The sequence below is a fragment of the Pundamilia nyererei genome, unplaced genomic scaffold (assembly GCF_000239375.1).
Source record: "Pundamilia nyererei isolate P.nyererei 1_Seehausen unplaced genomic scaffold, PunNye1.0 scaffold00547, whole genome shotgun sequence".
Taxonomy (NCBI): domain Eukaryota; kingdom Metazoa; phylum Chordata; class Actinopteri; order Cichliformes; family Cichlidae; genus Pundamilia; species Pundamilia nyererei.
The window spans coordinates 14,794-30,797 of NW_005187948.1; the positions used below are offsets into that span (position 1 = coordinate 14,794).

The window sequence follows — 16,004 nt, forward strand, 5'->3', positions numbered from 1 at the left end:
ATCAGACATGAAACTGCTTCTTTTAAAATGAAAGATTCTTTTCAAAATAGAAGAATAGAATAGGCTTTTGTTGTCATTGCACATGTACAACTAAAGTGTGGGTGCTCCACACCAACTGTACATGGAATAAAAATATAAATAGTAGGACAACAAAAATAAATAATAGACAAGAGGAGTACATACAAAACAGGAGGAAGGCACACAATAGAGAGGCACAAATGAACTTTGCCTTTTGCGTAATTAGCTGCAAATTTGTTTTCTGCTGCCATTCAAATACTATGTCAGCATTTTCTTCTTAAAACAGCAGAAAAAAAACTGTGCATATTGTAATTGTTCATTTGAATCCATCTACTAAAGTTTCAGTAGTCATCTCACCTTCAAGGCTCAGCCAAATGTATTGCCCTTTGACCCGGGTGACTGTGGCCACGTGAATGTTCTCAGGTGACAGTGGGTTGACAGCCTCTAGTTTCATGGCCTCTTTGAAGCTGTGCTCACACTGCTCCTGGGAGGTAAACAGAGAGAGCTGTTTCACGGCGAGGGAGGATGGCTGATGGTTAGTTTTTGTGAAATTTGTCCATTAGGAAAACAACATGCTGAGTCTCCCGTAAAAAGCAAGAGAAGTCACAGTGGGTCACCTGCTCTACAACCCCATTACACAGTTGGGATACATTTCATCACTGGTATCCGATTATGCCGTCAGTCACATGGCTAAACTGTGTAAGTGTAATTTCTCATATTTGGTCATTTATGACAGGCAAAAGGGGAAAAAACAGAATAAGCAATGACACAATCAAGGAAAACCAATATTTCCACTATTTGTTATCTTTGTTATCTTCGCTTCCTGCAGTCTCTCTCAAAACTATATCAGAAAAATGTTTTATTGAACTATTTTCTCCCCTTTCCTCAAATTTTTAACTTAGCCTAGTTTTTAGACGCACCATCATGTAAATAAACAACATTATTTTATTTAAACTCAATTCATATAAAAAAATAACTAACAAACAAACAAATAACCCTCAATTCAGAAGCATGAATAAATAGTGAGACCCAAGTTTTTCTTTTTTCTTTTAATCATTATTTTTCTGGTCAGTAATCTGCAAGACAGATGGCTAAAAAAAAAAAAGAAAGAAAGAAAAGAAAAAAGGTTTACTTACAGTTGGGAAGCAATGTTGAGGAGCAGCTTCAGCTTCACACTGTTTCAGGTAGTCTGCCCAGTCAAAGTCTGGACCCTGGTATCCTGTGCATGATACAATAAACACCAACAAGAGAAGGAAATAAGGCAATTTAGAGAGAAAGCAAGACAGCACAAACAATCTCACCACTGTTATCATGAACTGTCTGATTTCAAGTTGTCAAAAAGTGATAAGTGACAGAACAAACCTGGTGGGGGGCTGAGTGGGAGCCCGTTTTTGAGGCTCCACTGAGCAGGGAAGATCCCCGGACTGTCTCTGTGACACAGGAAGGATCGCCCAGCACTCTCTGACTCCTCAATATCACAAAGGTTGTCCATTGTCACCAGGAAGTACTGCTCATTATACACCTGGAATATACAACACCGGACCCAGAGACTGTCAGATGTTTTATCTTGTAGTCACACTGAGCTGGTTGAGTTTTTAGCAATTTAGCATTTCTAATATGATCTATTGTTTCAGGCACATGTAAGCATGTTGGATAAACATTTTTTTAACGGAATAAAGACAGCATGGACACTCTGGGTGCTTTGTGAGGCTCCCCCAAAGTCCTCTGGCTTACATGTCCTTCCCTCTGCTTATATTATTTTATGCCAGTGGGCTTATTTTAAAAAACCAAACAGAAACACTCAGATTTTTAGCTCGTCGCCTTGAAACAGTCAACATCATGATTGCTTGGGGGGATGAACCGGATCCTGTTGTATTTCAACTTTTCATAAACTGCACTACTGTTAACTAAATAAAGGGGTAAATCAACTGGATTCCAAGTGTCAGAAGACTCACACACACACAAAAAAAAAACCCTAGAAATGTTGCTGCTGTTTGTCTGACCAGACTTCGTCAGACATCAGTTTCCTACAAAGGGGAGCTATGTGGCTTGTTAAATTGCAGCTCTGCACCGGGACTGCTGTCTGCAACATCCTGCATTTATAAAGTGCAAAGAAATTATGCGCAGTTTGTTGGCTTGCGAGTGATGTTACAGCTGCTATGATGGGCTGATAGAGCAGAGCAGCCACACTTCTGTGTAAAAAGATCAACCTTTTCACAAGTTAGAACCTGCTGCCCAAGATGCTGCAGAACACGTTGCAGTGATGAGTCACTTTCACATATAATTTAAACACTGGAACTCGATCTGATAAAATTTAAGTTTCTTCCCTGTACGCAGGTTTGCAGACGTGAGTAAACGAGGGGCCATTAGCTGTGCTTAGCAGAAAAGCAGGGAGAGCCCATCATCAAAGCAGACCATTTTCTTAGGAATCTACTGTAGAGAAATATTTAGCATTTTTTAAATGACAGCATTTTGTGCTGTTAAAATTTGAGATTATTTCACATACAAATATTAAAGTAAAATGGCATCGCTGCCCAACTCAAGCTAACTACAAGGAAGCTTTCATTCTGGCATATGAAACTCTGTTGTTACATTTGGCTGCATCCCCGGTGTCTGAAGAGGAAAGACTGAGAATAGTGCAATAATAATAATAATGATAATAATAATAATAATAATAATAATAACAACAACAGTGTATTGAATTGTTTTCCCACTGCACATATAACAATAAAAAGATAAAAGTAGTGCTGAGCTGATGAAAAAATGATTGATTATTGATTGTGTGACATATATTGTTGTAACATATAAAGAAAATAATGATTAAGAATAGTACATAGTTTAAAGTGTTTTCTATTTCCTGCTCTGAAATAGAAAGTGGATGGCAAGCCAATAACTCGCCGTAAGTTGAGTTTCACTGCAGTATGAGAGCAAATAAATTCTCAGTAAACAGAAGCAAAACTGAGCACAGAAGACACAGATTTAATGGGAAATTCCGTTACCCTGGTGACAGTTGCAGGCCTGATGGAAATGGGAGCAGCAGGGTCAACAGCTTCTAGTTTCATCCCTTCTTTGAAACAATGAGCAGAGATGGCAGGTTGATCCTGAGACAAACAAACGCTTGTATGAAGAGCCATTTCCAAAAGCCTTGGTCTTAAAAATCTTTCAGCACCCGATTTGGAGAATGTCGCTTTCAGTTAAGCATAAATATCAAATGTTAACTCGTGAATAAACAGAGGAATGTTCTGCTCGGGAAGAACAAATAAAGAGCGCAGTTGACCGTACTTTAGTTAACTCTGCAGTCAGAGCTTCATCCTGAGGCAGGTCACTGATCCTCTGTCTCACGTCCTCCCACTCCTCCTCTGTCCGCAGACCTAACAGATCTGAAACAAAGACCAAATAACTGTTAAAGATAACTGTGGTAATGTTTGATTATCAAGGGCATGCTTTTGAATTTGACTAAATAAACACAAAGTATAAAGCAGTACTTGGTAAAACACAGCCTGTATGTCAGCTTGGTCTGTAGCTGGACCTTTAAAAAGTTGCTCCCAGTTAATTAAACAAGGGAAGCAAAAAAAAAAAAAAAAATCGATGTCGCTCTCCACAATGTTGCAACCACAAAACAGAAACTTCTTATCACAGGATATTGGACTCTAGACAGAAATTAAATGGCTGAAATCAAATTACTGCTTTTGAAAAAAAAAAATACAATAAAAACATCTTGCGAAGAAGAAAAAGTAATCTAAAAAGATCTAATTAACTCCTTTTACTAACATTGTTCTGTATCTGAGCTATAAAAAGGGTGGTATTAAAATAAATGAAGACTTTTGGTGGTACTAGAAGACAGATCAGTAAGGATAGAGCTACAGCCTCCAGTGCCAACAAACTGTATCCACTTCAAAAGTATTAGCAGTGATCTATCAAATCCTGCAGGGAAAATTAATTTCAAGCTCTAGCAGGAAGTACTGAGAAGTTTTGTTGCTGGGCCAGTGTATAGAAAAATAATAGAATTACACTTGATAATTAAAATGCATTCATATAGTTCGTCCACGTGTCCTTCCTTCTAAACTGTCACTAATGCATGCAATGGCACTTTGCTCAGAAACCTATAGATGAAGAAGAAAGGAACTTCCTTTACTTCTGGAAATAAAACCTGTCCCATGTCGATGCCACTGACCTGAAGGAGGCCTGAGGGTGCAGCCGTGCTCTTTGGCCCAGCCGGGTGGGTGTAGGCGTGGGTGGAGATAAAAGAGCCAGAGAGTTGCGGGTGTGTCTGGGAGACCCTCTGTGCCTATAAGCCGCAGTTTCAACCTTCCTCCGACATTTTCCTCCACCTCAGCAGCCCAGGCCAGCCCCGGGTCAACGCTATCCTGGAGCTCCACGTAGCAGCCCGCACACAGGAGCTCCACTGGGTCTCTGCCACGCTGGGGCTGGAAAGGGGCCAGGAATGGTAAATGGAAAGCCCATAGCACACTAACACAAACACACATGAACACACGCCTAGACAAGGAGAGGAATTTGCAGTGGAGAGAATGCACTGCAAGGCTAAGTGGCAGAACTGAAGCACGGTGACTGAAAGCTAACTAATGGATGTGAAGAATTTCACAGGCTGCTCCTACAGTGTATTTGCTTCCAGCAGCACATCATTCATGGTGTAAACAAAAGCTCAGAGCCTTGTGTTTTGTATACTTCAGACTTCAGCAGATAAAATCTTATTTAGTTCAAGCTGAGATGTATTCTAATGTTGATTTTTTTATTATGGCTCTTAGAGATATAAATCTAAACTTAAAATACAGATAGGAAAATACAAATAACTAAGTAGCAACAGTGATGAATGCAATATCATTAAAATTTAAAGCAATTCATCTCTAACAACTGCCTTATTTCTGTGCCCGTTTCCTATCATAAACACTCAAAATATTCAGAGATACTATATTGTGAATACAGACCCCAAAGTAGAAAATCAATGCAGCAATCTGATACTGAGAGTTCACAAAGACGGAAAAGGATAGAGGAAGATCAGGGGAAAAAATTATTGGAACACATTTCCACAGTAATCAGAAGTTACAGAATAAGCCAAGAACCACTTGTACAAAAAGAACTTTAAAAGAAGACTTGGCACAGAGTTTTTGAGTAGAAATGAGATGCTCTGCAACAGCTCAGACAGTGTGAAGCACGCTGTGCTGATGTCAGCTTTTATGGATACCAGCCAAGAAAAAAAAAAATTCCCCTGCTTGCTCTTTGGCACAAAATTAAAAGATTAAACTGTGCTAAAGTGCACAAAAAAGCCTTATTAATAATAGAAGCGCATTCTTTGATCAGATGAGACACAAGATAAATTTGTTCAGATGGTTTCCAGCATGGCTGGCATGATCCTGGCCAAGAGTACCACAGTGAAACCAAAGTTCTGACCGCGAAGCAAGGGAGGTGAGAGTGTGATATGGGGCTGCGTGAGGCAAAGTCTGTTTGGGATGACATTTATAGATGAATGCCTGTGGATACACTGCAACACTGGTTGAAAGGTTTTACATAATATTTGCAGGAGAGACATTTTCTAGCTTGACAACAATCAAAGGCAAACTGGCCAAAATGTAACAAATAAAATAATCACAGAAAGAGTTGACAGAAGAGGTAAATGTGGATGTCACAAAGGTAGCAGAGAAACTGCGAGCAAAGCACAGCTAAAAAAAAGAAAAGTCTCTGAAGGATGGCATTTCTCCACAAAAACTGGAATTGTCCATGTTGAGGGAGTCTGGCATCAGAAATGAAGACAGAAAAGCTAAGAAGTGGGAAAAAAAGAGAAAAAGGAAGAAAGACACTGACTTCTGCTGCTTTAAATTCCTTCTGCTGGGCCTGAATTTTAATATAGTAAATCTAATTTGTTACTTTGTAATTTGGAATAAGCTCTAATATTACCCCATTACTTCAAAGGTAAGTCAAATATTGAGAGAGGATCTCCTCTCGGCTGCTCCCTTTATCGGTTATCACAGCTGATCACCTGCCTCCGTCTCTCCACATCCCTGGCAGCTCTATCTTCAACATCCCTTCCCTAATATATCCACAATTCCTCAACTGCCCGTCTAATGTGAGAGGATGTAACTTGTAATTATCTGACATTTAAGTGATATGACACATGGGAGTGCACAGTGTGTGCCGTAAATTTGCCCTGATAGAGGAGACTGTTGTTGGCACGGGTGGGTACCGAAATGCCAAAAGCTAACACCCCACCCTGGGTGTGAGTAGCCTTTTGGAAGGACAGCTGCTTCCTTCCCCTGCCTTACCAATTCCAGCAGGCTGGCAGGCGCGCTGCACTCCTCAGCCAAGGCCTTTTCCAGCAAAGCCTCCCAGTCCTGATGCTTCTCACGCACACCTGAGGTGGATGATTCACACACACCATTTCGTTTATTAACCAAAAAAAGCTGGTGGTCTTTAGCATTACACACATCCCAATTCTAATTTTTCCTCACACAGCTGCTTTGAAGCATCACATCAATTTTAAAACAGAAAAAAAAAATACTAGAGGGATCATATACTGAAGGTGAGATGTTATCTTAATCAAACTTTTATCTCTGTCATCTACCACATCCCATAATGGTAAATCAAGTATTTGGTTTTGTTTTGTTATGTTTTCTGTTTATACACACAAGTATCAAGGTTTTTTTTAATCTCCATTAATGTAAAAAATGCACAAGAAAAAAGTTAATTTCCTTCAGTGTTTCGCCTACCCATTTTGTGGGAAATCTATTTTTCATGAAGCGAGAACATCAGAAGGGAAACCCCAGTGTTTCACCTGTGGGCAACTGTGCCAGCAGCACATCAGGGGAACAGAAATATTCATTACTTAAATCTAACTGATGAACAAAAGTCCAATTGCCTAGTTGAGTTCCAACATTAAATTACATTTTGGCATGAAAGAAAACCCCCCAAAATCTTACATTGTCTCTGCAGAGCTCTCTCCATTTAAAAGACAGAAAGGTTACTTGACTGTGATTTATGAGATCAGTCAGCTCTAACTATGCGTCCCACAATTCAAAAATCACGATGCCAACCCCAGCAGCGCCTCACCTTCAGGGGGCCTCATTGTCTTGTCGTGCTGCCGGCTCCAACCCAAAGGGTGGAGGTCTGCCGTCATGATGTCACACCAGAAGTCTGCACGGCGGTCATCCTGGTATCCCTCGTAACGTAAAAGCAGCAGCTGTCCACATGTGGTGATGATGTTTGCCACCCAATAAGGGCTGTCAGCCTCAGAGCGCACACATACCTCCAGCTTCATGCCTGGAGTCAGCCCTGTCTGCAGGCCCTGGTCCACCTGAGGGGAGAACGGAAAACAGGAGCTCAAATCAACATAAGAGAAAAGACTTTTATTCTATTGGTTTTCATCCTAAATAAATCTACCTACCAGCTTTCAGCTTAAGTAACATGGGTTAAAACACTAGTTTTATGAGAGAACACAAGGACTCTCCAATTGTTTGATACAAGTAACGTATCCAGAGAACACAGGGTTGGATTAGGTTTCTTTAAAATGAGCACAAAGCACATGGAAATATTTAGTCATATAATCCACTGGATTGCAAAGAACATGTGGTCAGATTTCTTTGGATTACTTCAAAACCTGACCCACAGTTTTCCTCAACATCTCCAAACCTTTTCAATGCATTTTGCATATTACAGCTGGTCAAATCAAAACAACCTCAAAAAAAAGGCGCTGCAGTATGGACTGCCCATATGTGAGGCACATGTTTGTAATTAGTTAATAGAATTAACAAGAGTTACTATGAAAAAGGGTTTAATTTTCACTCACATTTACTTGCTTTGGTTATCTGACAACAGAATAACTTAAGTTGCGCCTATACAGGAAGTAACTTGTAACAATGTAACAGCTAGAGCCAACTTTACACTAGTCGGGAAAGAAAAAAAGGGTGACAGTGGTGACTCTGTTGTTACTACAAAAAGAACATTCAGACATGGTGCTGACTGCTTGTTTTCCTCATTCTATGCCTTCTAGCACATTAATGAAACACCATATGGGCATGCTAATAAGTTTAAAAACTTCAATTAAAATTTTAATATGACATTTGACCCCACCAGTCTCTCTGAAGACTTTACACAGAAGCTATGTAATTCATCATAAATAGCTAGCACAAGTTTATCCAGAAATGTGTGTAAGCTGTCAAGGTTGTCGACACCCACATGTTTGAAGCTGTGATGGGGCACAGCCACAGCTTCAGTCTCCTCCAGGTAATCATCCCAGTTAAAGTCAGGAGCATCCTGAGCAGAGTCTCCATCTGGAATGCAAACGCATTTTTCTTCATGAACCTGCTTTCCAGCATTTTGTCCTACACAGGAATGCACAAATATCCACGGGTCACTTGCAGTTTTATATATATTTTTGGGTTGTTGTTTTTTTTTTTCCATATTTATTTTGAGCACAGTCCTTGTAGCTAACCATTTCTTGTAAGAATGTTTTTTGTTGTTTGTTGAGTCACTTAGCAGCAAGCATTAAAGATAACAACTGGAACACAAGGGATGAAGTAGTGCTGTGTCTATGTACTAGCAAGAAACCAATTTAAATGGGGCCTTTGTTACTAGTAGCCTGTTGCAAAAATGCATACAGGAAAGGAGGTCCAACAGTGAATGTCTGCATCCATCTGTAAAACATGATGGAGGTTCTGTCATAGTGTGGGACTGCATTTCAACCACTGGTGTTGGGCAACTATCAAAATTGCGGAAAAACCGCTTACTGGCAAAAGCTTCATTTTTCAGCAATGACAAAGATCCCAAACACACTGCCAGTGCAGTAAACTGGATAGCACCTGGGCAGAAAAACCATATCAGTCATGGATTGGCCCGGACCTCAGCGTGGGATCATCACGAAAGATTAAAAGTCAGCCAACATCCAAAGAGCTTTGAATCCCCTTCAAGAAGCACAGTTATTAAAGCTTTTGTATTTTCTAACTAGTTTCTGTTTCTATTTCGTTTTGACTTTCTGTTTTCAATTCAGTTCAAGTACATTTCCAGAGTGGGCTTGTTTGTGTCACTTAGTTTTTATTGTTGGAAAATTATCGGTTTGCTGTTTCATTTTCATTAGTTTCAGTTTTTTTACGTATTATGTATGGAAGGCACATGTCAGGCATAAATAAAATCAAAAACTAATACAGAACTTTTTAAAAGCAATTGACTCGCAGACAAGTCTCAATAAACATTTCCATGACAAATATTGCCTACTGACAAAGACTAAAACTAAGGATATTTCTATATTTGAATTTGAATTTAGTTTGTTTTCCAAATTCACACAATTGGTTCAGTTAATTTTCTGTTCTACAAATGTCTATTTTTTTTAGTTAATTAAAATGTGCCCCTTTTCCACCTCTAATATTTCCTCATATACTATATTTACATTAATTTTTGTCCATGTTTAAATGAATCGCTGCATCTATTAACACTTATCTAGCTCAATATAAAGCAATGAGGGGTCACTCCAGACTTTTGTGTAGCCAAACTGTTATTTTAAATGTCAATTATGGTTTTGAATTTCATAATCAAAACCTCCCTAAACTTTTTGCCTTTCACACATTTGTTCACAGAATTGTTCTTACCAGACACCAGTGTCTCCTGGCTCATGCTGGTGCCCTCGCGGCCAACTAGGACTCCAAAACTCTGGCAGAAGAGAGAATGAAACACAGAAATGAAAACAGTGCACTCATCCAGGCTCCAAATAGTCATCTGTGGCACACCACTGTTATGCCTATACCTTTATTTTAACACCATCTATATCATTATAATATATAAACATCGGTATCAGTTAACAGCATGTAAGCCACTCGCCATAGACAATAGAAAGCATCACAATGGCAGGCAGAGTAACCTGCATTACTGGGTCAAACAGCAGACATAAGACAAAGAAAATTCAACAGCATTAATTTGCAAACTGTGCTTCAAAACAAAAAAAAATGAATTTGCATTAGTTTGAATCCCTGAGCCATTTGAAAATCAAGGACTGCTGCCTCTTGATAATCAGGCTGCCAATGTCTTTAGAGAAGATCTAACATTAATATTCAAAGTGCTTCTATCTGGTCCCGGACTTACCACCTAAGTAACGCACCAGATGGTACGATAGCTGGAAAATATATGTAGCTATGCTAATCTCATCCAACCTCACCTCTCTACTTGTGAAACTCATTTGGGTTCTTCTTTTTAAAACCACAGTCATATGCCTTTTCCTGCCCAATGTGAAAACGAACAAACGCATGAATGCGGACTCGCACGTCAATCTCGGACACATGAAACCCAACCCAGGGCATTGTGAGAGCCAGATGAAATAAGTTAATACAACAAGAGAAGTGGCATGAATGAGAAAGAGCGGAGCGCTGGGCGTGACGATGGTGGAGAGCACGCTGTATGGGATGCTGAGTAGAGCTTGTCTGTCACTGCAGCTCCATTCAGGCGCCCTGTCAGCCCGTCTTTGTCACATCTGATGTCTCTATTAAAACCAAGGCCGCCATCAGAAGCCACCCCCTCCCGACCGCGGGACTACCACTGCGACCCCCGTGCTCCGCCGGGACCAGTGCCGCCTTTCACCCGCGACCCTGTCCCTTACTCGATCTGCCTTTTTCCCCCTCCCTCCAGCACATACACAAACACGCAGCAGAGGACCTCATTGTCCTGGGGGGGCCAGGGGGTTGCACACTCCTTACACCAGAGTGGAAAAAGAGCAGTAGAGATAGGAGCAGAGCTACAGGCCTTTAGTAAAAAAGCTATATTCCAAGGGGTCCTAGGGGCCTCGTTCTAAACTGATATCTCTTTTTTTATTCTGTACTTAATTAAAATTAACATTTTGATACAACAGATAAAGAAAAACAGAACCCTAAAAAGGGTCTCACAAACTCAAACAATGATAATGCATTATGTCCATCACCATCCATAATGACATCACACAAATGTAGCACCCACTTTATGTAAACAGTCTGTTTTTCTCCTTTTCTTGAGAAACCTGCATCTCTAGTGCACCCTTTCCATCACAAAGATTTCTATGTCCATCCAGTGCTTAGGGACTGGAGCCTCAGATTTCTTTGCATTTCTTTGTAACTAGAAATAAGCACAATTTTACACAGATCCCAGGCTGTTCTAACAACTACACTTTCACTTATTACACAGAAACACTGTCAGACCTGTGACTCATTAGACACTTCATATCCAAATATCTTTTAGACCGCTTTATTTTTCCTTTAATTAGTTGATTATTGTTATTTTTTTTAAATATCAGAATTTTTGGATTCTGATACTCACAAAGCTAAGGGAATGATTGACATTATTGTGGCTGCAGCATTTCTAGCATTTCTGCAATAAAGAAATTACATTTTTCTCAGTTTCTTCAAGTTCAGTGATTAATGATGTGTGCTCAACAATGAGTCCTCCTGTGAGGAGTCTGCTGGTGCTTCTTTTCCTCATTTTGCTTAAACACGTGAGGTATTTTCCCTTTCTGCTTCTGAACACCCTGTCAGTTTGAAAACTGTTTTCTTGATGACTTTTACACCCTTCAGTCAAACAGCGAGTGCAGCCCTCTTCTCAGATCTGTCTTATTTTATTGTTCATATATGAAGAAGTCTGTGTTTTCTAATTGAAATTCTCTTTTCGATTGCTTCATTTTCCCCTCCAAGCACGCGAGCACAATACCTTGATAATTTTGTTCACACATGGAGGATTTTCAGGTAACATTTACGTTCTGACGACGTGAGTTTGCATCAAAAGTTCCTCATGCTTCCTGGTCACTGGGACCCCTTAGAGGATAAATTTTTAAAGTACTCGCTCAGAATCCTAACCCTGATCATGCAAATACGTACCACTAATTATACCCTAAAAGCCACAGGAACTATTTTGTTCTAAAACTGTTCAATGTAATGACTTGCAAATTTAAATTTTCAATGTAACCATGTTTTACCACTTACATTTTTTTCACATTATAGCCATTTTGCTCAAACTGCAGTTAAAAGTCAGCCTGACAGGATTAAAGCTCACCTTGGCTGTTTTCATGGCTTTATTCGCTAGCACCCGAAGACACGATATATTTTAAAGTCTTGTCACATCAATTGCTAAAATATTTTGCAAACTAAGGGCTATGGTTTTTCTAAGAACGGGTACTCTGTACTGTAGTCTGAACAACTTCCCTATTACCTTCTTGGCACAACTTGTTTCCTTTAGCCCCTAACGCTGCTGAGATTTGTGAGGTTTCTGTATTGCCTTTCCTATCTTTCCATCTTGTTTGCTAGAAATAGAAGCATCTACATGGAATCTTACTTGAGCTGTGTAAAAATACACCCACAAGCAAGGCAGAGACATCCAAATTCATGTCATTCCCATTCTCTTTTGTGCCTACATGAAAGACCCAAACCTAAATACAGTTATGTCTAGCGCTGATTTTAAAAGCACCATAGGGAATGCAGTGAAGGAGACGTATGGACGTTTTTCTTGAGACCACTAGTTTTAAATTATACTGTATATAATTATGTAGATCTTTTATTTTATGGTACTTGTTGCATTTTTTTTTGATATTTTGGAGTTTGTATGGCTGCTACCTTGGCCAGATTTGGTCTCAATAGGATTTTCAGATTAAATAAATACATTTGACAAAAATCAAACAACATAAAACTGAATCATGTTTTCTTGAACAAATAGGAGGACGTCAGCATTTGAGAATCACTATGAGTGGAACATGGATACATTTCCCATGCAGTTGGTTATTTCACAGGGAATTGTTGAGTCCATGAGGTGCAGCACTTTTGCTGTGTAACTGCCACAGCAGACAGGAAGAAAAGCAACTTCCCCTGTTTCATATAAAGTAAAGTGGTCTGTGTGGACCACAGCTCTGCCTGAATCTTTCTACAGCCAAGACTCTGACTGAACCTGAAAGAGAAAGAGCCAAATGCACACACACCCATAACTGACATCCACACTACATCCTCTTTACAAGCACTCACTGAATCATACTCTCATCAGCACTTAGCATGCCACTGAGCATTCTCAATAATGCCTTTCAGGGCCTCTGACGTCTCGGGGAGGGAAACGCAAACCAACTAAATAAGTCTTTACACATTGTGTGGCTTTTCTAGAACACAATCTGCTTTCGATACAATTAAATTAGTCACTTCCCCAAGCACTATTAAATGTCATCCACCAGTGACTGAAAATGTATTTCTACAGTTAGCAGTCCACACTCTGACCTTCACAAAACCTAAAACGTATCTGTTGCATTTGGTATAAATTTACACCTGTAATGCTATCAAATCTTTCATGGTTTCTTGCAAACCAGAGTTCTGTTGGTGGTGTTCAAACCAATGAAATGTGAAAAAATAAAAAAATAATAATAAAAAAATCACCAGCAACAAAGCCATCTGGAAACTGTGACAGCCCACCATGCTCTAAATAACCCAATGTGTTAATAGGAGCATTTTATGTGGTAAAAAAAATAAACTGTGTACAATGAAATATGAGGTTATGTTAAATGCCAGGAGCTGTTGCAGTAGAATAATTTCACATCACAAACAGAATGATCCTCTATTGAGTCTACAGAGGCAGAACTGTCTGACTGATACCTCTTGGTTCATGACACGAAAGCCACACGGTTTATAGGTCAATAATAATAGCACAATAGGAAAGCGAGAATAGTTTTGGTTTTAGGCCCCTTTAAAGGGCTAGCACATAAGGTTGAAACTCTATGTCATTCTTGATAACACATCTTAAAACGATACCATTAAATTCACAACAGCAGCCTTTTTGGTTGTTCCTCAGACACCACCCCCCATCACCAAACACACACCTCTCACCCTCCGAGGCGATTTAAATAACTTCAGACACCCTGACATCTTCAATGTGGAGGTAATGGTTGTAAACAAAAGCCCAACAAATAAGAGTTGGCCTGCTCCCGTAAATCACTGCGACATCCCAGCGAAACCTGCGACAACTTCACATCCAAAGAAGAAGAAAAATAAAGAAGAAGAAAAAGAAGAAGGGGGAGGAGGCTAAAAATGGAAAAGACCAATTTCCTCAATACAGCACGCTTAAATAACACCTATTTCCTTCAGGTGCTCGATTTACTTTCAGTAAAGGCTGCTCGTTGCACAGCGGCACGTCAACCCGAGCAACCGCTGCCAGCCAGCGGATCACTCAAGTTGCACAATAGGGAAGTTAAGGGGGCTGATGAATAATAGGGTGCATTAAGTGAACGGTGAATCTGACGGGAAAGCGCAGACATTTCGAGCATCATCTCGCTTATCCGCGTTAAAAAGCTAGAGGAATTTAAAAAAAAGAGAGAGAAAGAGGGATTGGGGGGGCAGTTAGTTTATGCAGCCTGCTTGGTGGTAGCAACACAAATCGGATGAGGTCGTGCAACCTTCATTATGCAAGACTTAAACACGGTACAAATATACGGAGTTACACGAGGGCACATCCATGGACACTTCCACACGGTCCTTGAACTGTAACTAGCTTAAGATTGCGACGCTTTTTCCGACTAACCGCAGCATTCAGAGAGGGAGAGAGAGAGATGGGCCATCAACGCAATGGCTTTGCAGAGAGAGAGACTACAGCGCCAACGGTCTAACTTTCACACTGAGCGGAACATGACACAGGCAGCCGGAGAAATGTGCTCAATTTCCGTGTAATAAATTAAAAAACACGAGGGTAAGCTTGTAACAGCCGTGCGGGACTCCTCGGACACATGGTTTAAAACCGCCTGTGTCCGAGTCAAGTTACTGAACGTCACGGCTTGAGCAATAAGAGCAGGCTGACGAGCAATAAGGGCGCTTACACTCGACCGAACCCGACTCATCTTTTTGAGAGACGGGAAAAAAGGCGAATGCGCCACCCCAGCACAAAACATCGCCAGGAATTTGTGCGCAACAACGCGTACCAAGTGAATATTTAGTCGCAAAATCGGCCCCTTACCGCTAAGTAGTTTTTCCAAGTCGCTTTTTAGATGCCGTTCCTCTCCGCCTGCTTGCTCTCAGCAGCGTTAGCGTAGCGCGAATAAAAAGCCGAGGCCCCGGTGGGACGTTTCACAATAAAACCGCCTTTACGAGCCACCGCTTTACAGCCGTTGCCCGAGCAACGAGCGGGGCTTTTGCTGTGACGAGGATTAATCCGCAGATACTTCCGGCTTTGTTTCGGCAGCGTGCCGTTAGCTTAACGCAGTTCTCGTTCACGACCTCATTCCAATATGGCACGAGCGGCCACTGCGCATGTTCTGCCGCCTATATGCCTCTGAGCCTGGCTACATCACACTGACTTCCATCTTCACACACACAATAAAAATGACACACAACAGGAGTGAAGACTCAAATCTATAACACAAAAATAAAAGAAAAAAAGCTAAATGTTTGCCGTGTTCGTACAGAAGGGGAGGGTCAGCCTCACCAGCCGTTAAAGGGCTTCTTTTATACCCAGCGGAATCAACACTTAGTTAATGGCTGAGCCGGAATTAATTGCACGTATAATCGACACAATTTCGATAAGTGGAATAGGCTTCTTTTTCTGCTACAAAAGACAAGCAATTCATTCTGTATTAAAGTAGGCTATCGGCTGTGTTATTGAAGATGACCTCGAGTTGATTTATTTCCATTCACTGTAATATCTGTTAAGTAAATAAAATAAGCTCACAGACAATGCCTGACATACGTCCCGTACTTTTAAAATGGACAATCACACTGAAGGATACAATTCTACGCGTCTTTGCTGTCAGGGTACTCAAGCTGCGCAAGGATGCCAAGCCGTTTATTTTTTTTGTGGGGTTTTTTGGGGTTCTTTTTTTGTTGGGGGGGAGAGGGCGGGAGAAACTGCTGGAAATATGCGCTGACACTGAGTGCGGCGCACAAAGTCTACCTATTTTGTGCAAGAAAGGCGCTTTCCTTATGAAACAAGTGTACACCTCGTTTCGATAAACCCGTCTTCAGCTCTTCAAGCCTCACCCGGTATCTAAAACACATTTTGCCGCTCAC

General features: G+C 40.6%; 1 protein-coding gene across 1 annotated transcript in view; it reads right to left on the reverse strand.

Annotated features, from left to right (window-relative positions):
- Nucleotides 1–15,128, reverse strand: part of sfmbt1 (Scm like with four mbt domains 1) — a 22,161-nt gene extending 7,033 nt beyond the window's left edge. Inside the window, exons 1-11 of the mRNA XM_013907837.1 lie at nucleotides 14,956–15,128; nucleotides 9,612–9,672; nucleotides 8,206–8,351; nucleotides 7,081–7,324; nucleotides 6,297–6,385; nucleotides 4,193–4,445; nucleotides 3,301–3,398; nucleotides 3,018–3,119; nucleotides 1,381–1,540; nucleotides 1,155–1,237; nucleotides 376–502 (exon numbers count right to left, since the gene is read on the reverse strand). Of these exons, the coding sequence (XP_013763291.1) occupies nucleotides 376–502; nucleotides 1,155–1,237; nucleotides 1,381–1,540; nucleotides 3,018–3,119; nucleotides 3,301–3,398; nucleotides 4,193–4,445; nucleotides 6,297–6,385; nucleotides 7,081–7,324; nucleotides 8,206–8,351; nucleotides 9,612–9,636 (1,327 nt within the window). The 5' untranslated portion in view covers nucleotides 9,637–9,672; nucleotides 14,956–15,128. The remainder of the gene's footprint in view (nucleotides 1–375; nucleotides 503–1,154; nucleotides 1,238–1,380; nucleotides 1,541–3,017; nucleotides 3,120–3,300; nucleotides 3,399–4,192; nucleotides 4,446–6,296; nucleotides 6,386–7,080; nucleotides 7,325–8,205; nucleotides 8,352–9,611; nucleotides 9,673–14,955) is intronic.
- Between the last annotated feature and the right edge of the window lie 876 nt (nucleotides 15,129–16,004).